The 21622-nt window shown below is 31.8% G+C and overlaps 3 protein-coding genes across 4 annotated transcripts in view; 1 reads left to right on the forward strand and 2 right to left on the reverse strand.

The window, feature by feature from the left end:
- LOC134708428 (uncharacterized) overlaps positions 1 to 21622 on the reverse strand; it is a 145756-nt gene that overhangs the window by 109818 nt on the left and 14316 nt on the right. The gene's annotated exons all lie outside the window — the stretch shown is intronic.
- Positions 1 to 21622, forward strand: part of LOC134708427 (papilin-like) — a 170289-nt gene that overhangs the window by 1319 nt on the left and 147348 nt on the right. The window lies entirely within an intron of this gene.
- On the reverse strand, positions 8547 to 15121 carry LOC134705552 (uncharacterized). The gene is made up of 3 exons (XM_063564267.1): positions 14132 to 15121; positions 11452 to 11538; positions 8547 to 9173 (listed from the first exon to the last, which is right to left on the reverse strand). Exons 1-3 carry the CDS (start codon positions 15009 to 15011, stop codon positions 8848 to 8850), a joined length of 1293 nt encoding a protein of 430 aa, XP_063420337.1. The 5' UTR covers positions 15012 to 15121; the 3' UTR covers positions 8547 to 8847.

Genomic DNA, 21622 nt, shown 5'->3' on the forward strand with positions numbered 1-21622 from the left:
TTTGAGTCATAAAACCTATAAATTTAGAAAAAAGATGTACTTTATACATGTATTAATAGGCATGCCCTTTTGGTCTATGGACTGGATTAGTTGTTGTATCACATCTCCTTAATTAATTTTCATATATATATATACATGTGCAAATTAACATGGAACACAAAAAAAGGTTTTTATTTTCATCCACAGTTTTACATGTTGTTATAATGTATGAAAAATCTTTAGTTTACATATTTTTGTGTAATTTTTAATATCATTTAGTTATTTGCTCTTTAAAAGCTAATTTTGAACAATGCATATCAGATTTTTTTTTATTAATAAAGGCTTTCTTTATTGAAGAAATAAGTTTATCATTATGTTAAACTATTTACATCTAGAGCAGGGGTGGATCGAGCCATTTATAAAAGGGGGTTTCGTTACAAAGGATCAAAAGGGGGGGGGGGTTCCAACTATATGTCCTCATTCAAATGCATTGATCGTTAGAAAAAAAGGGGTATCCAACCATCCGAAACCCTCCTACTGGATCTGCCACTGAAGAGGTCAATATATTTGTAACTTTGATATTTTGAAATAATTTTTGATTAACTACTAACTAGCTAGCGCTTAAGTGTTTTGTCATTTTCAAAAGAGACATGGAATTATATTATGAAACACATTTTAAATGAAAGATAATGTCATGTTCATAATCAGCTTATAATGGATAAATAATTGACCATGTTAAAGATTATTAGTCAATATATGCTTCAGGGGGACATGTGTTCGATACACAGGTTCTGTGGCCAGGTTAAAAAATTTGTCAGTCTTATTACACATAATTATGCCAATTAATCAGGAACAAGATGTGTAATTTTTGCATTTAATTTTTTTATCATTAGAAAAATCCTTATTCTCAGATTCTCTGATTTTGCAGTAAATCATTGAATGTTTTCTTGTTAATAATTTCATTTTGGTTGTATTATTTGTAAGCAATTCAATGTGAAGCTAGAATAGTACATTGATGACGTTATGGAAGAAGCTATTCATCTACATCTGTAAACCTGAGTGAGGTCTTTCTTTTAAAAGTGCATATGTTCACTTCTATTTAAGTTGTAACATATAAGCAGTTGAAGTAAAGTTCTCAGACCAAAACAATCTGACATGTGTGATGATTTATAAGGTAACTAACATTACCTACATGCATATAAACTGTTTAATGGATAAGCAATTTTGTGTTACTTCCATGTAAATATCTTTTTTTTCAAAACCAATTTGACATATTCAAGAAACTTGAATGAAATATGATGAGGTAGGTTGGTTAACAGGGATATGACTTTTGCTGTAACTTTTATGACAATGTTTCTTCTATAGATAAAGGAAGATGTGCCAATGAGACAACTCTCCATTCAAGACACCAATATATAAAAGTAAACCATTATAGATCAAGGTACAGCCTTATAGCAGTTTTACACAGAACACATGCAATATAAGATATATCGCATCGTAGTTGCCCTAGGCCATAATAAATAATAGGTTTGTTTGCCCAAACGCTACCTACCCAGAAAAAAGCTGCCTACTCAAATTCTTTAATGGTCCTGATTAGAAGAAGGTTTTTTATAATCAAATAGGCATGAAGACTAATAAACATCTGATACTTCAATTTCTTTTTTTGAAAAAAAAAAAGAAAATGCCTACCTACCTACCCACTGTCGCAACCTTTGGGTAGGGTTTGGGCAAACCAAAATATTTTTAAGTGTGGCCCTATAAGCACCTAAAAACCCTATTGGTGCCTGTAACATATGTGTTTAAAATTTATTAATGACAATAGTTATACTGGCAGATCAGATTTTTATTGGAAGATTATTATATTTATAACTACATGTATGCATCGAAGTAAAAATAATCAAATTATTTTGAATTTTGCTATATAATAGTAGATCATCAACATTTTTTGTTTAGGTCTAAACAAATAAAAGATCTATCATTAACTGCATAAAGGGTGTCTAAAAAATAGCAACAAAATGTAAGAAGTCCTATCTACTTCAATGCATTTCACTAAAATATATATATTATGTACATGTGCTATAGGCAGATTTGGTACAGTTCAGTTCTTTGATGTTTGTTATGAATGTAACTGATGTTATGAGAAATATTAACACATTATCATACATATCTAGTGTACTTGTGTAATATAGTTAAAACTGTTCTGACCGTCATTTTACAGAACTTTTTACATGGATCGAGGCAAACGGTTTATCAGCATATGTCAAAGTTATAGTGAAAGTTTGATATGAATAAAAGGACGATGTTGAAAATGTAAAGTTAGTTTAAACAATATTTTATTTCAAGAAGTGCACAAAATATAATTATACAATATGAAATACAGGGATTCGGAAACAAGAAAAACTTATATAAATCCGTCTCCCTTTTAAAAAAAAATGACAAAATTAGGAACATAGTATTAGAAACTCGTATAACGTAATTTTCAGTTCTTAGCTAACATGTTTATTCTGTGGTTTGCCCGTTACTCAGAAGTCAGTTTGATCGAAAAATGTGATCAACTCGTATTTAAATAATTATAGTGCATGTAACTGAGAAATATGTTAATGTTTCGAAAATAAGGTTACATCAAATAAAGTTTCGAAATCTTAATCGACATCGACATAAAAATAATTGTTACGGACCAAATCTCCCCGTTTCTAAAATAAATCTTTGTACAATTTTAAAAAATATTTTCGTTTTCCTCATCACTGATTAGTTCACTACCTGATAATAATGTTTGTATATTATATATTGGTAGTGTAGAAATGGTTTGTGTTCTGATGAGTCGATAATTATGACATTCTAGCAAATAGTGTTTGCTGCTCTCAACTTGCCCACATATACAGAGACTGGAAATAACAATATTTTTCTGGAAAAGGTGTTCATTTAAGCCACTGCAGTTCAACCGGAGTCTGGCGTGAAGTATTTGGCCTTTTCTACAACCAGCATTATAATATGTGGGGACTTTCTTAGTATCTCGATTTATATAATTTTTAAGTGTAAATTTTGAAGGATTACATCTAACATCTTGTGGAAGCCTGTTCCAATCACGAATTACAGATGGTAGGAAAGAATTTTGATAAAAAGTAGTTCTACAGTTCATATTTTGAACATTAAATGCACTTCTAGTATTATAGTTATAGACCTGATATAGTTGTTGAGGTACGATACTACAAAGATAATTAGGAGCTTGATCGTGAAACATTTCGTAAAATTTAATAATTTTATGTCTGGATCTTCTTTCACTCAGAGAAACCCAACCAGTATCATTATAAAGATTAGATTTAGAGCAAAGCTTAGTGGCACCTGTGACTATACGAGCCGCTTCTATTTGAATGCTCTCTAGCTTGTCCTTTAAGTAAATTGGTATGTTATCCCACACAGTGTCTGCATATTCGAGAATGGGCCTGATGAAGCTGATATATATAACTTGTAGATTATTACGCGATAGCTTAAACTTTAAACTCCTCATAAGATTTAAGCGAGGCGTAGCTTTATCAATAATATAGTTTACATGACTTTCCCAACAACCGTTTTCTTGAAAAATTAACCCTAAATGTTTATGTTCTTCAACCTCTTGTATCAGTGTATCATTCATGTATATTGGTGGATTATGGGGTTTTGCTCTTTTTCTAGATATAGTCATGGTTTCAGTTTTTTTTGGATTAAAATTAACGAGCCATTGTTGAGACCATACGTGAATTTTTTCTATATCAGAGTTCATTAATTCAGCTGTAGCATACTCGTTCTCAACAACTATATATAATGATGTATCGTCAGCAAAAAGTCGGATATTGCATGATATGTCACAGACAATATCGTTTATGAATAATAAAAATAATACAGGGCCTAAAATTGAGCCCTGGGGGACACCTGCTTTAATGCTATACACATCAGATGTCTGTCCTCCTATGACAACTCTTTGTCTTCTCTCGGATAAGTAACTTTTAAACCATTTTAATAAGTCCCCCCTTATTCCATATTTTTCTAGTTTGTGAAGGAGGCCTTCATGCCAGACCCGGTCAAATGCTTTACTAATATCACAAAACACAACTCTTATTTCTTTTCCAAAATCAAGGGCTTTAGCAATATCGTTGGTAATATAAATAAGTTGATTAACAGTACTATCTCCAGGCATAAAACCTGACTGCAAGTTTGTAATTATTTTATAGCGAGAAAGAAAATTAAATAAATATTTAAAAACACATTTTTCCATCGTTTTACCAATAATAGATAACAGAGAGATTGGTCTATAGTTTGATAAAATTTCTTGAGAACCACTCTTGAAAACTGGTATTACATTTGCTATTTTCCATTCATAAGGATAAATGCATAACTGAAGTGATTTATTGAACAACAGAGCTAGGGGATAGCTTAATTCTAAAGCCGCATATTTGAGAAATCTTGGACTAATGCTATCGGGGCCGGTTGCCTTAGACACATCTAACAAGAGCAGTTGGTCATAAACTTGCTCTTGCGTTATAATTATATTATCTAAAGTATGTAAAATTTCGTCTAAATTTAGATCTGGGATATTTGCAGACGAGTCATCAACACTCGATTGATCACAAAAATAACGATTAAAGGCATTTGCTTTATCCTTATTATCGTCTAAGTAGGTATCATTTAATAAAATAGGGGGGTAGTCTGAGGATTTAGAAGGAAATCCAGCCAGGTTACGCAATTTCTTCCACCAATTCTTGATGGAATCTACTTGTGAATGTAATGATTCACATTGTTTTTCAAAATAATGGGTTTTTGCTAGTTTAATCATGTTAACACATTCATTCCTAATTTTTTTAAAGTTTGCCCAAGACTCGGGAGTATTGTATTTTTTGGCTTTTTTGTGCGAACGTTTCCGTCTACGAATTTGTCTCCTTATAATTGACGTCATCCAGGGTGGATCTTTCGTGCGAACAACAATTAGTTTACTTGGTATATGCTTGTTAGCAGCGTCTAGAATTTTTTGTGTAACAATGGAGACTGCATTATTTAAATTTGTATCTAGTAAACTATCCCAGTCAACTTGTCTTAACTCCTCACAGTAGAGATTGTAGTCCCCTTTTTCAAAATCCCAAACTTTACGTTTAAATTGGGTATATTTCGGTTTGTTCAAATTTAGTATTCCACTTACTGGACAATGGAACCTAGTATTTGCTTCCAAAATATTTTCACTCACTTCGTGATATGCAAGAATATTGATATCATTAACTATAAGGGGATCGAGGAGTGATGAGGAATTTTCACAATAAAATGTTGGCTCAGTAATTGCTTGGTACATACCATTATCTAATAATATGTTTTTTAAATTATTACGGTTTGCCAGTAATAAATTTTCGTTAAAGTCGCCCATGACCACAATACTTTTTATACCGCTATTTACTGCGTTTTCAATTGACTGGTTTATATGATTCCAAATATGAAATGGTGAATCTGGAGGTCTGTAAAATAGGCCAAACAGTACTTTACAATCCTTAACCACTACTTCGACCCATAAACATTCGAGAGTATTGATTTCTAGATCATTTCGTCGCTTACTTGGGATGTTTTGTTTTACATACATCATGACTCCCCCTCCAAGCTTATCACCTTCTCTGTCGTTACGATAAGGAGCCTTAAAGTTTGATAATACAACTGAATTGTCGGATATGTTCGGCTTTAACCAAGATTCTGTTAACATAATTATATCTCTATCCCCAAGCTCTGCTTCCAAAATATCAAGTTTTGTTTTGACACTTTGGATATTAATGCAAGTAAATGTAATCAAATCGCGAAGATCTAAATTCGAAACTGAATCATTTAGGCTAAGATCATTTGCAAATGATGGCCCAGGATTTGTTTCAATATCACAAGAAAGCAAGATAGTAAAAACTACAAGAAATATCAAGTAACAAATAAGCTCAGTTTTCACAAAAAGACATCTGAATACTTCTTTAAACACTTTGGTAGTTAATCGTGTACTTGAAAATGGTGTTCTTGGAAGTTGATCTAATTAAAAAATAACAGTATATAATAGAGCAATTGTGATCCCTAAATAACCATATCGAAGCATAAGTGAAACAAGAACAACAGTATTCATGTCAATACATTTTTTACGATGCAGTCGAGTTGACCTAGAATAATTTAACCCCACCCTTATTCTGTAAGTAGTTATATCAGTAGACATATATATATATAGTTATATAAAAAAGGTATACAAAGTACAAGGGTGGGGCTTCAACAATATAATAAACAATTTCAAACAGACATAAAGCATGGCAAACCACAGAACAGGCATATAAAACAAAATAAAATAAAAAGAACAAGATAAACATATATACACAAATTGTTTAGTTGTTGGTTAAGGCCTTCCAATGTGACTTTAATTATATCTAAAGATCAAAATTAGTAAAGGATCTTTCCTTATGTTTTTAGTTTATGTGCTGGAAGAAAAAAAGTTTTCTTTTTTAATCAATATGGACAAAGTATTTACAATTCAAATGTAACTATAAATAATTTAAAAAACAAACAAAACAAGCAAAAAACAAAACCCAAGGAATTTAAAATAAAAAAAAGACAAAATAGTTCATGTAATTGGTATGCTTCGATTTGAAATCAAGATAATAATGTTAATGAATACAGAAAAATCTGTTAGCTTAATCTGTTTATATTTTCCTTCATCTAAAAGTACCATGAAATGTACTTTATGAGAATATCTTTTCAAACGTTTTAGCAGTGAATAATATTTTCAGAATACTGCCTTATAGTATTATCTGAGAAGACAACTTTTCATAACATATTGAGATTAAAATAAATGTAGAAAATGAACTAGTTCTTTGCAATAAGTCAAGTAAAGACATTCGAACAGACCCTATATTACAGTTACAGATATTTCAAAAATAAAAAATAATACATATATTTTTTTTTTAATCAAAACAGTTTCAAATTCCTATTTCAGACTTTGTTACAAGTATTATCTTATATGTGTTGACAGCGGTTTGCAAAAAAACAAACACGTTCTAGATAGATTCAGTTCCCGTTTCCCATCACTACTTCATCAGATACAGGTTGTTTTTCAGGAGTAGATTCATCATCCGAAATGTCTGTGTCGATATGGCACACACTCAGCATCTTGGAGAATTCAATTTCGTTCCGGATAACATGTCTAGTTTCTGATAAGTCATATACATAAATTTTACCATCTACCACAAAAGTTGACTTGATTTTCTTTCTTCTAAGTAACTGTCGTGCCTCGTAAGCTAGACCACTTCTGGCTACGGTGAGATCTTGATTTATTGAAATACCTTGTAGATCAGGTCTGTCTTTAAGTTGTTTGGATGCCTTGAGCAGTTTCCTTTTAAGATTATGGTTTGGTATTCGAGCAATAATTTGTCTAGGTTTAGCTCTCCCTGTACGATGACTAATCAGTATGTCATTTGGCTGCATTTCAACACCTAATTTATTGGCGATTTCTATAATTTTGTAATCGGTATTTTCACCTATAGTATACGATACTCCACTTAGCCTAACACATTGCTTCCTGCTGTGCTGTTCTAGCTCGTCACATTTAATTTTTAGATAGTCTATCTGGTTTTTAAAGTTTTTGACATCTTCTCCATAGGATAATTCTAATTCAGATTGCTTTTGTTTAATTTCGGCTAGTTCAAAGAGAATAGGCCTCTGTTTTTCTTCAATAAGGGCTTTGAAATCATCAGTCAAAATTTGCTTTACTGCTATAGCTATTTTAGCGATATCACTATCACTAATGCTAACAGTGGGTTGTTGGTTGGTCGCTGCCATGCTATCAGTAGAGCTATCAATGTCAGTACTTCTGATAAGATTTGTCTTTTTGGCAATATGTGTGTTTTGGGGAGATGGTCTGGATGAGTTTCTACGTCTCCGTTTTTTAAAATTTAAAGTCTCAGGTGTATTGCATTTATCACCCTGCATTAAACTGTATTTGAATTCTTCAAAAGTGTTTGACACAATTTTTTTATATTTCAAGTTTGGCTTTCAATGACAAATAAATGACAGGCACTCGAATAACATAGTTTATATCATCAACGGAATGTGTGTTTGTTTACCTTTTGTTTACTTTTAAAAGGTGCACTCGAATGATACTATTGAAAACATTATACCTGTTCACATATCGTAGTTTTCAGTTACATGTGATTCAAAATTCATATAATTGATGTCCGTACCGTACATACATTAAACTAAGGCACTGAAGCATGTTAAAGTCACATATGGAAGCTGTTTTCCTGAGAAAATCACATTTTTTTTAACGGAGCTTCAAAACACGTCTGTTCCTTTTAGACATGCGCACTTATTTTTTTATGATTATTTGATTAAAATATAATTCATTTATATTCCTTTTACAATTTACATTTTTAAAAGGAAAATAACTTAAAACAGAATAAATCAAAGGGAAGTAATAATTATTTTTCAATACACAAAGTTTTTGTTACAAGGTAAAATTTAACATACGTGTCAATCACACCTGTATGGTAGTATGAAATTATCAAAAATGGCAGAAGAAAATTTTAAATAATGAAATATTTCATACACAGGATTTTTTCCTCCTTAACGACAGGATGGGAGGGGACTTTAGCAACAAGTCCATGTACTGGAATTTTCACTTTAATATACTTCTAAGTGGCTCAAATTCCTCAAATATAATTAATTACCACTTTAAAAGTCTACTCAGATATTTTAGATGTCAACCTTAGACACAAGTATTATTTCAATTTGATGAGATAAATAAGTATATATTTGAGATTGGTTACAAGGAAAGATGGAATGACATCACCATTCCTGTATCCCCCAGAAAGGCACATTTTAAACGTTCTAGTATCATTTCATTACTCTAAGAATTGCAGACTTTAAATCTTCTGTAAAAACACTCTCATTATTTGATTCCCAGGCACAGAACAGGATTCCGATGAGTCTTTCAAGAGTTGCTCCATTACCGTTCTTGTTTCTCCATTTATACAAAATGAGGTAACATAAGTCTGTTTGACCTTGATGCCTAAATTGTTCAAAATCAGACTGAGTTAATCCCAGTTGCAAAGCAACACTATTTGCTTTTGAAACATTTATTGCTTTACTGAGGAGTGAAAGTTCAAATTCTTTTAATTGTTTCTCTTTGTATGCTTGCATGTCATTTCCAATCCATTCTTCTACAAAATAAAATAATTACATATTAATGTAAATATTGTCAATTGAATCCAATGAAATAAAAAGTTGTCAATATAAAGTTCATTGTATGGTATGCAGACCAATACATGGGAGAATACTTCCAATCAGATTTAAACTAGAGGCTCTAAAGAGCCTGTGTCGCTTACCTTGGGCTATGTGATGTTAAACAAAGGAAGCAGACAGATTCATGACAAAATTGTGTTTTGGTGATGGTGATGTGTTTGTACATCTTATTTTACAGAACATTCTTGCTGCTTACAATTATCTCTATCTGTAATGAACTTGGCCCAGTAGTTTCAGCGTAAAATGTTAGTAAAAATTTACAAATTTTATGAAAATTGTTAAAAATTGATTATAAAGGACAATAACTCCTAAGGGGGTCAATTGACCATTTTGGTCAAGTTGACTAATTTTTAGGTCTTAAATTGCTGTACATTATTGCTGTTTACAGTTTTTCTCTATCTATAATAATATTCAAGATAATAACAAAAAACGGCAAAATTTCATTAAAATTACCAATTTAGGGGAAGCAACCTAACAACTAGTTGTCCAATTCATCTAAAAATTTCAGGGCAGATAGATCTTGACCTGATAAATAATTTTAATTCATTCAGATTTGCTCTAAATGCTTTGTTTTTTTAATTATAAGCCAAAAACTGCATTTTACCCCATTGTTCTATTTTTAACCATGGCGGCCATCTTGGTTAGTTGGCCGGGTCACCGGACACAATAATTAAACTAGATACCCTAATAATGATTTTGGCAATGTTTGGTTAAATTTGGCCCAGTAGTTTTAGGTGAGAAGATTTTTGTAAAAGTCAATTAAATTTTACGAAAAATGGTTAAAATTGACTATAAAGGGCAATAACTCCTAAAGTGGTCAACTGACCATTTTAATCATGTTGACTTATTTGTAGATCTTACTTTGCTGAACATTATTGCTGTTTACAGTTTATCTCTATCTATAATAATATTCAAGATAATAACCAAAATCAGCAAAATTTCCTTAAAATTACCAATTTAGGGCAGCAACCTAAAAACGGAATGTCGGATTCATCTGAAAATTTCAAGGCAGATAGATCTTAACCTGATCAACAATTTGACCCCATGTCAGATTTGCTTTTAATGCTTTGGTTTTTGAGTTATAAGCCAAAAACTGCATTTTACCCCTATGTTCTATTTTTAGCCATGGCGACCATCTTGGTTTGTTGGCTGGGTCACCGGACACAATTTTTAAACTAGATACCCCAATGATGATTGTGGCCAAGTTTGGTTAAATTGGGCCCAGTAGTTTCAGAGGAGAATATTTTTGTAAAAGTTAACACAGGACGACGACGGACGACGACGGACGCCAAGTGATGAGAAAAGGGCCAGGTGAGCTAAAATGGTTAAAATTGACTATAAAGGGCAATAACTCCTAAAGGGGTCAACTGACCATTTCGGTCATGTTGACTTATTTGTAAATCTTATTTTGCTGAACATTATTGCTGTTTACAGTTTATCTCTATCTATAATATTATTCAAGATAATAACCAAAAACAGCAAAATTTACTTAAAATTATCAATTCAGGGGCAGCAATCCAACAATGGGTTGTTTGATTCATTTGAACTTTTCAGGGCAGATAGATCTTGACCTGATAAACAAATTGATTCTATGTCAGATTTGCTCTAAATGTTTTGGTTTATGAGTTATAAGCCAAAAACTGCATTTTACCCCTATGTTCTATTTTTAGCCATGGCGGCCATCTTGGTTGGTTGACCGGGTCACCAGACACAATTTTTTAAACTAGACACCCATATGATGATTGTGGCCAAGTTTGGTTTAATTTGGCCCAGTAGTTTCAGAGGAGAAGATTTTTGTAAAAGTTAATGACAAGGACTACAGACGCCGGACGCAAAGTGATGGGAAAAGCTCACTTGGCCCTTCGGACCAGGTGAGCTAAAAAAGTATGGAATACTGATCATTTTAGTGAATTTCCTAAATCAAAGACACATAACTCTGCTCAAAATCTTCAGACAGGGGAAAAAATCGAATTTGATCTGTAACTTGTCATAATTAAAAAATATACCAAATATCAAACCAACATCTTCAAGCATGGAAAAAAGAGTGGAAAACTGATTTGACAGACTGACGTAAAGTCCCTTTTGTCTTTGTCTATAGTGGACTTAAAACATTGCAATAATTTTTGAATTTACAGTATTAAATGGCAAATCAACAGACTACCCCTCTTATTACTATTTTCACATGATAAATCTTACCAATACTTATATGTTCCATTGGTCGTGTTTTACCAGGATTTGCAGGCATTCTTAAAGTGCTATCTCCATTTACATCAAGGTTTGTGTCTGCAAGAAACCATTACCAAAATTTTTGATTAAGAACAAATATGTATATATATAAACCTTTATGCGAGTCTTGAGATGCATAGTTTATCAGTTTTTTTGCTACATTATCAAATGAGAATAAAATTGCTGGTGATTCGAAAGTTAAGCATGCAAATATAATAATATGGTTAAATGTAACCCCAAGCTTGAGGTGCATTTTGCTGTAATTTTTCAAATCTGAAACTTGTATTTCTGAGATTACTTCCAGCTTTTCTTTTAATATTATTTTTATTTACATTCATATGTCTTTTTTTGTTGTTGTTATTTTTGCTTTTGCTGTCTCATTGAGATGCCACAAACCATGTTTCAAATTGAATGCATTTCACACTTCTAATGAATTCTACACAAAAACAACCAAAAAAACCAAGTGTTTAGTGCAAGTGAAATACTCAATGGACACTGATTTCTTAGAATTTAAATAACAAACTGTTTTACATAAAATAGCTGTTGGAATGAAAAAATGTAAATGCAAGTATCAAATTCAAGATTTCTACATCATAGCAAACTAGCATCATGCATTTTAAATAAGGTTATATAAATCAGGTTAAAATATTACAAATTCATTTCATACACTAGACAAAAAATATTTCTATCAATGATTGTTGGCAGCTGTTAAACTTTTCATGTTTTGTTCTTAAGCTAATGACCAGTTATAACTTTGATATACAAAACAATGAACACACAATCATTGATGTTCATTGATTGAGTGTTGGTGTTATAATGCCACTTTTAAGCACCAATTTTGGGTTATTTTATGGCTGCCAGTTTTTATTGGTGGAGGAAGCCAAGAGTGCCTATTTGATAGGAAAACTGACAGTTGTAGTCAATGATGATTGGAGTGCACTTAGACAAGCAGGGTTTGAACATGCAATCTCAGCGTTCACTAGCTAGTAATCTCAGTAGTAGAACTATATAAACCACTTTGCCATTGAGGCCCCCTCAATGATGTTGAGGTTAGCATCTGTATAATAAGAGAGATCAAAGAGTGACTTTTAAAGTTTTTTGGGTTTTTTTTTCCATGCATTTCCACTTGTTAATTTAACTTAATCGTATAAACAATTTTTAAATGATTTGGTGTTTTAAGGTGGTACCCAACACTTTCACTAAAATTAATTTGGCTTGTTTAATTTTCCTAAAAATATGCGGCTGTATTTACTTTTACCCTTTAACAAAAATATAAAAATTCAAAAATTTTGAACCAACCATTTTGTCAGAAAAATTACAATGGTTTACTACCAATTAAAAGTCCCTATCTGTTCAACCAAATTTTAAAATTTTCACAGCTTTCTAAATATTTTACCTTAAGTTTAACTTCATAGAAACCAGGTATATCCTGAATCCTACATGTATCAGCTTTCTACATGCCAATTTTCAACAGGTGTTTAAAATCATATAACAAAGAAAAGGTGTTCCGAATAGAGGTACTACTAAAAATAACCCCTGGTTTTCTGGAAATCTTAAATTAGTATACTATGGAGTGCATTAATCCTCAATTTTGAATGCAAACTCATAAACAAGTAAATTTTAGCTCAAAATGGTCTTAATATATTTCTCTTTCACCAAAAGTTTCATTTCTGCCAATTTGTCGGTTAGTTTAAGTAAAAAATGACATCAAATGCACTATTTTTTGTCCGAGTAGGCCTACTTTCACATACGTTCTAAATCTGAGGGAGTAATTGGTGGCATGACACCTTATATAGCAGTTTAATAAACACCAATTTTGATCAGTGAGAAGCTTAATATCCCTTTTACAACACAATGTAATTAAAACATTTAGCTGACTTTACAGAGTTATCTCCCTGTAGTTTTAAGTACCACCTTAAAATCATTTTAAATCAGTATATATCTATTTTTCTTTAACAAGTCTTCGATTTAATTCATCTTTAATTACTGTTTTTCCCTTTCACACTTTAACAATCTGATTTCCAAATCTCTATTGTCATGATTAAAATACTCTACAATCATTTAAGAATTGAATGATTCTTTTTGTAAATTTATTGGGGTGTAAAAGCGTTGACCGAAGTACATTTTGTATGAAGCGCGGAAGCGCTTCATAGTAAAAATGTGCGCACAGTCAACGCTTTTACAACCCTATAAAGTTACAAAAAGAAGCATTCATTACTTATAATTTCATTTTTTAGCTATGATCATGAAAACATGAATTTTATAAATTTTGTATATCATTCACATGTGCACTTTATTGTGGGACCACGTGCTGTCATGAATGAAAAGTTTTATTGAGTGATGCAATTACTTACGAAATAACAAGTGATGTGCCGTTAGCCAATCAAAATAAAACATACATCTAACGTAATTATAACAATAGAGAAAACCTGTTGTCAATTTAGCTTAGAAAAGACAATAATGCAAAAGCATATATTTACTGAAGACTTGGATAAAATAAAGGAGTTTTATAAAAAGATAATTTGTATACACATATTTTATAATAAAAAAAAAGCCATTGGGTAAAAACATGAAAAAAAACATTCATATTTTTGGTAAAATATGCAGGATCATTTATGACTTTATTTGCATTCATTATCATTATTTTTACCTGGATTAATATTCAGTCCACTTTTATTCACTGTAATATTCTGAACACCCTGATTTTCAAATTGTTGGTAAGCTAATGATAGGTTTTCCTTTCCGCCAGTTGCAAGAACATAAGATACTTGTCTAATACATTTGACTGACTCTGGTATTGCTGTTTTAGCACCTTCATCTGTGCAAGTAGTCAAGTTTCCTGTAGTATTTCCTGTTTCCTGTCTTACAGTTGTGTGATTATCTAAATCCTTTACATTTTCAAATGTACTTTCTGGATTGGTTTTTTTGGCACCATCTATTGCATACTGGTGTTGACCATTTAGCTGTTGTTGTTCTTCACTGGCTTGATGTGGGAAGATTTCATTTCTCAAATTTAAATACGTTTTATTTTTGGTCATAGATTCAAAAACAGGCCCAATGTTGACTCCTTGTTGGAGTAGTTTCTCATCTGGAAATGCTTGCTTATCTTTTTGTGGAAAGTTTTTACTAAAATAAAAATCTGGATAACCTCGAGTATAAATAAGAACAACAGAAGCCTTGTCTCCATGTATAATAACACCAGGGCATCCTGATGCACCAGTGACAAATTTACATTGAATTACTAATCTATCTTTTCTGTCCAACTCTTTGTACCCATTTTCTTTTCCATACTCCTGACAAAACTTTACTAAATCTGTCAGTCTTTTTTCTGTAGGATTCCATAGTCCAATTCCATAATTAATGTGTAATTTATTTCCTTTATCATGGCCAATTAAATAGATATGCTCATCATCATTTTTTTCAGGATCCAGAACTTCAAAATATTCTAGCGGTGGTGGGAACTCCTTATGTATATCTCTTTTTAATTTAACAACTGCAACATCTAAAGTTTCATCCATGTATGGAGTCATCTCTATATCAAAAACATACTTAGAATTTGTATCTTTTTTTGTTTGGCCATTGTAGTTAAAGTCAACATAGCACTGCTTATAGTTCTCTTCATTTAGAAATTTATTTACGGAGCTCCCTAAAAAAATAATTATTAGTAAGAATATAGAGTGAAAAAAAATCCTAAAAATCATTGAGTTCTTGAGATAAACAGACAAATAATTCAATACACTGTTTCTGCATTTCACAGTTAAATTAAAAAAATTCTATCTGCTTGATTTGTTTTATCATATTTTGTATGAGCCAATGTTTGCTATGGTATGTGAGGTGACCAGATGTTTTGTTATGGGTACTTAATGTTTTCACAGTTAAAAAAAATCACTATGTTGTTATTCTAGCCCCATACATTGTATTTTATTTATAACATACTGAAAAGTCTGTTCAAGTTACAAAAAGTCCTTAAGAAACAATTTCCAATGTATCGAGTTGTTATAAGTATCATTATTTTGGGTGTATTTCAGAATAGACACCATCTAGTTTGCCCTTGAGAAGATCTCCATGGATCTGTAGGTCAAATGATCTGATATTAACATGATCATGAATCTCAATACACGAGCAAGCATGTGCAACAAAGTTCCTAGGTCTGTTTGATTTCATGTCATAACATAACTGTTTTGTTTCCTCTACTCCCTATATTGACACTTGGTGCTCATAAGAATGCAAGGGGTCTGCTGCAACATTTCTATTATCATAGATTTTTATTAATGTTAAAACAATAAATTTTCCCCAATATTTGTAATTCATCATGTTCATCGAACAAATGAAAATACAATGTACATTAAACAGCAATATACTCACAAATATTATTCCTAACAACATGAGCAGCAGTCAAGACTTTATCTTTTCCTACTCTCCAACATGTTCCAGTTCCCCATGGTCCATGAAACATCCCAACTGATTCTGACACCTTTAGGAGGACTTTCATCTCATGCTGACTTATTGTAGAAGACGGCTGGAATGTTTCTACTATTGGCACTAAAACAGATGTCATAATATTTAAGCATATTTTTATTTTCAATTTTTATTTGTAATTTTGTGGTTCTTATCTACTATCAAAAGTAAGAAATGACTTCAAAGAAGATTTATAGATTTCATAACGAGTGAGTTCAATGGGATATCACTTGATATCAACTTGAGTTATTCAATTTCAATATAATACTAAACAAGCCTTCAGCGAAGTTATTATTATGTACTATTTAAATCTCAATAGCCTGTGTTGCTCACCTTGGTCTATGTGAATATTAAACAAAGGACACAGATAAATTCATGACAAAATTGTGTTTTGGTGATGGTGATGTGTTTGTAGATCTTACTTTACTGAACATTCTTGTTGCTACAATTATCTCTATCTCTATCTATAATGAACTTAGTAATTACAGTGGAAAATATTTTATGAAAAATTGTAAAAAAATGGCTGTAAAGGGCAATTACTCCATTCATGCCATTAGGGATCATTTGACAATTCTTGTCATGATGACTTATTTGTAGATCTTACTTTGCTGAACATTATTGGTGTTTACAGTTTATCTTTATCTATAATAATATTCAAGATAATAACCAAAAAAGAAAGATCTTGACCTGATAATCACTTAAACCCCATTTCAGATTTGCCTTAAATGCTTTGGTTTCAGATAAAAGCCACAATCTACATTTCACCCCTATGTACTATTCTTAGCAATTGCGGCCATCTTGATTGGTTGGCTTGGTCATTGGACACATTTTTAAAACTGAATACCCTAATGATGATTGTGTTCAAGTTTGTTTAATTTGGCCCAGTAGTTTCAGAGGAGAAGATTTTTTTTTAAAGATTACTAAAAGTTTAGAAAATTGGTTAAAAATTGACTATAAAGGGCAATAACTCATTAAGGGATCAACTGACCATTTAAGTCATGTTGACTTATTTGAAGATCTTACTTTGCTGAGCATTATTGGTGTTTACAGTTTATCTCTATCTATAATAGTGTTAAAGATAATAACCAAACTAGAGGCTCTAAAGTGCCTGTGTCGCTCACCTTGGTCTATGTGAATATTAAACAAAGGATGCAGATGGATTCATGACAAAATTATGTTTTGGTGATGGTGATGTGTTTGTACATCTTACTTTACTGAACATTCTTGCTACTTACAATTATTTCTACCTATAATGAACTTGGCCCAGTAATTTCAGTGGAAAATGTTAGTAAAAATTTTAAAAAATTTATGACTATTGTTAAAAATTGACTAATCAGCAGCACGGTAGCAGTTTTTTTTTGTTTTTTTTCGTCCTCCTACCCATTGGTTTTGTCAAAAAATTACGTAAAACTAAAAATATAATAACTATGGCCTAAAGGACAATAACTCCTTAGGACCATTTTGGTCATGTTGACTTATTTTTGCTGTTTAAAGTTTATCTCTATCTATGTTATAGTAAAATTAGCAAAATTTCCTTAAAATAACAAATTCATGGGCAGCAAACTAACACAGGTTGGACGATCCATCTGAAAATTTCAGGGCAGATAGATCTTCACCTGACAAACAATTTAAAAGTCGGTCAGATTTTCTCTAAATGCTTTGGTTTTTGAGTTATAAGCCAAAAACTGCGTTTTACCCCTATGTTCTATTTTTAGCCATGGCGGCCATCTTGGTTGGTTTGGCGGGTCACGTGTTATATATCTGTAGTTTGAATCTGTTCTTTCCGGAAACGTTGTATTGTCTTAACCATGAATGTTGTGGTGATAACATGTATCAGCCTCTTTTGGCGTTTGAATCCAAAGTAAAGGATGATAATTTGAAAGTTCTTCTAATTTGCAATATATATACTTCGTCTTTAGTCCCCCAAACCTAAGTCAGGTATATCACACACGCCACACATTTTTTAAACTAGATACCCCAATGATGATTGTGGCCAAGTTTGGTTTAATTTGGCCCAGTAGTTTCAGAAGAGAAGATTTTTGTAAAAGTTAACGACGACGACGACGTATGATGGACGACGGACGCCAAGTGATGAGAAAAACTCACTTGGCCCTTCAGGCCAGGTGAGCTAAAAAGAGGTCATTTGATCCTTTGAGAGAAGATGTATTATGCATGATTTTGAATGATTTGTGTTGCTTTAGGCCAGGATTTTTTTAATTGATGGTTTACGGATCTGTCGACCTGATTTTGCCAATTTACAGAATAAAAATAAAATTGACTTTTCATGCTTTTTGTCGAGCCTTCGACTTTAGTCGAAAAAGCGAGACTAAGCGATCCTACATTCCGTCGTCGTCGGCGGCGTCAACAAATATTCACTCTGTGGTTAAAGTTTTTGAAATTTTAATAACTTTCTTAAACTATACTGGATGTCTACCAAACTTGGACAGAAGCTTGTTTATGATCATAAGATAGTATCCAGAAGTAAATTTTGTAAAAAAGAAATTCCATTTTTTCCGTATTTTACTTATAAATAGACTTAGTTTTTTCTGCGGGGAAACATAACATTCACTTTGTGGTTAAAGTTTTTAGAATTTTAATAACTTTCTTAAACTACCCTGGGTTTGTACCAAACTTGGACAGAAGCTTGTTTATGATCATAAGATAGTATCCAGAAGTATATTTTGTAAAAATATAAATCTATTTTTTCCGTATTTAACTTTTAAATGGACTTAGTTTTTCTGCGGGGAAACATTACATTCACTCTGTGGTTAAAGTTTTTAAAATTTTAATAACTTTCTTAAACTATCCTGGGTGTGTACCAAACTTGGACAGAAGCTTATTTATGATCATAAAATAGTATCCAGAAGTAAATTTTGTAAAAAGATAACTCTATTTTTTCTGTATTTTATTTTTAAATGGACTTAGATTTTCTTTAAAGTTAACATTACATACAGTTTGCAGTTAAAGTTTTCAAAACATTCATTAGATTTATTAACTATCCTAGATTTTTACCAAACCTAGACAGAAGCTTCTTACAATCATAAGATGGTATTAAGAGGAAAATTTTATTGATTTGTTTCCTCATTTTTGTTGAGCCCGCGATTTACAGCAAAAGTAGGCGAGACACTGGGTTCCGCAGAACCCTTACAATTTTTTTATTCCCGCCAACCCTAACAAAAACATCTTCTCTATAAAACAAAATATCCTTTTTTTATGAAATGAAATGCAATTTACAGTAACAGAATTGATAACTTTCAATTTACATATCTAAAAATAGACAAATCAATCACTGACCTTGAAATGTCGTTTGTGCAAATAATTTTGCATAACAAAACCTGTGTTTAAAACCCATTACACATTATGTAGCACTCCACAGTTAGGTGTGTAGTTTTGCATTTTGGCCCCTGTGAATTTTTCAAAGATGAGAGCTAGTGTGGAATAAAATTAATTTTTGGAAAACAGAGGATTAAAATAGCCTTCCTATTGGGTTTACATGACTATTAAGATTATGTAATGTATGTTATATACCATACATTGGTCCAGCAATTATCTGATATTTTTTTCCAACTTTTTGTCGCACAATCTTTGTGATTAAATTTTATGAAAAAATGAGGCAAAAGACACCCACTTTTTATTTGATTATTAGAAGAATAATGTCAACAGTTTCTAAAAAGGTATCACTCTTAGGCATTGAAATTCTAGTTTGATCCAAATTTTGGGGGGATATGAGACAGCCCTTTATACAATATTTTATGGTAATTAAATGCAGATTGTTGCCATGGATACACATTAAAGGAATTTTATTTCACCCTTTTTTAACTTTTGAAAATCAAATCTATGGAAGATACTGATTGCATACATATGCACATGTTCAACACAAACAGTTAGGTTCATGTATTAGAAATCCAGGAATAGGAGATGATAAAACATATAGTGGTTTATTTTCAATTTTATTTTCTAACTGTGGAGTGCTACCTTAAGTTTGTTTCCCGTATTTGTCATCATTCCGTAAGATAGAAAAATGGAAAATGAACTTGTCCATGTGTAGGGTAGAAGACGTCAAGTTGAAGAGCTTAATTAAAACAAATCATTTGGAATTTTCTTCAGACTTGTGTCATTGATAATAAAAAAAATTGTTCATTTGGATATAAAAAACGGGAATGCATAACAACTGATAAACCTGATATCCTCGCTTTTCTAGTGGAGGAGTCTATTATGTTGTTATCATGTGTGTTGAAACTTATTTTTGTACGATGTTTTTGCATTTTTTTCTTTATCAGTTTTAGTGTTTGAAGATCATTAACAATCAAGTTTCCTGAAATTTATTAAGGGCTATCTTTAAGAAATGACGCATTAATTTCATCTTTGTCCGTGGAGACAAGCCCCCTTTTTTCACAGAAAATTATTAGACAGTGCCATGCAATGTTTATGGCAGCTGAGCAATAATAATATAACATGGAAATAAAATACAAGAAATTATGATAAAATACCAAAACAAACATATAGTTAGAAAGGTGAAATGAGTTTTTTTTATATTTCTTGAGAGAGATATTTTAAAATTTTTTTCCGACCGACCGACCCTACTTTTTCATTGGAAAAATCTGAAAACCATCTTTGTCCGTGGAGACAAGCCCCTTTTTTCACAGAAAATTATTAGACAGTGCCATGCAATGTTTATGGCAGCTGAGCAATAATAATATTACATCGAAATAAAATACAAGAAATTATGATAAAATACCAAAACAAACATATAGTTAGAAAGGTGAAATTTGTTTTTTTTTATATTTCTTGAGAGAGATATTTTTTTTTTTTTTCCGACCGACCGACCCTACTTTTTCATTGGAAAAATCTGAAAACCAACAATTTAAAAAAAACGGGCCTAAGGTCCACTGACATTGATGTAGGGAAATTTAAAAGGTATAAGTGTAGAAAATGTTCTCACCTTTTTCCACTATGTTGTTAACAATATCATTACCAAAGATTACCGTATCTACATATCCATAATAGTTTTGTATGACAGCATTGGGAAGTGGATCTGAAAAATAAAAAGTCGATATATTATCTTTTGTGGTTTTAATGGATGACTTTATCCATGAATTGAAGTGTCCAATGAAATATAACAATTGCTGTCCAAATCAAGACATGGAATAGAAAGATTGCCATATAGTTTTGACTAGTTCGAGATTACTCTGACGTCCGACGGCTGTTTTGCCAGACAAGGTGGGGCCGTGGGACCTCTGGTTAATAGGGCTCTTCACAGTTAGTTCGGCTATATTGGATAGGGGGCATATTTTATTGAAAGAGGTTGAAATAGTATGAAAGTGTGGGAAGTGCTATGCATGTTTCTAAGCAACTGCTCTGTTTTAATAATGTGTTCCCGTATTTTTCACACCATTTTTACCTCCATTATGAAAATCTGCCCCTGTCCAATATGGCCGAACTAACCATGAAGAGCCCTATTAATGTCATCACAACACTTTACCCAGGTGCAACAATTTAAATGTTTACTTTGCCATTTCCTTCAATCAATACAATTTGTAATCTTTTTTTCTAATGGCTTCAATTCTTCACTCTATATTATTTTTTTAGAAAACTAAAATCCATGAATTTGAAAATCCATGATCATGCAACTGTTGCTAAAACCATGAAATTTTATACCCACAAATCAGAGTTCTTTCACAGT

Source organism: Mytilus trossulus, chromosome 2 (genome assembly GCF_036588685.1).
Source record: "Mytilus trossulus isolate FHL-02 chromosome 2, PNRI_Mtr1.1.1.hap1, whole genome shotgun sequence".
Classification (NCBI taxonomy): Eukaryota; Metazoa; Mollusca; class Bivalvia; order Mytilida; family Mytilidae; genus Mytilus; species Mytilus trossulus.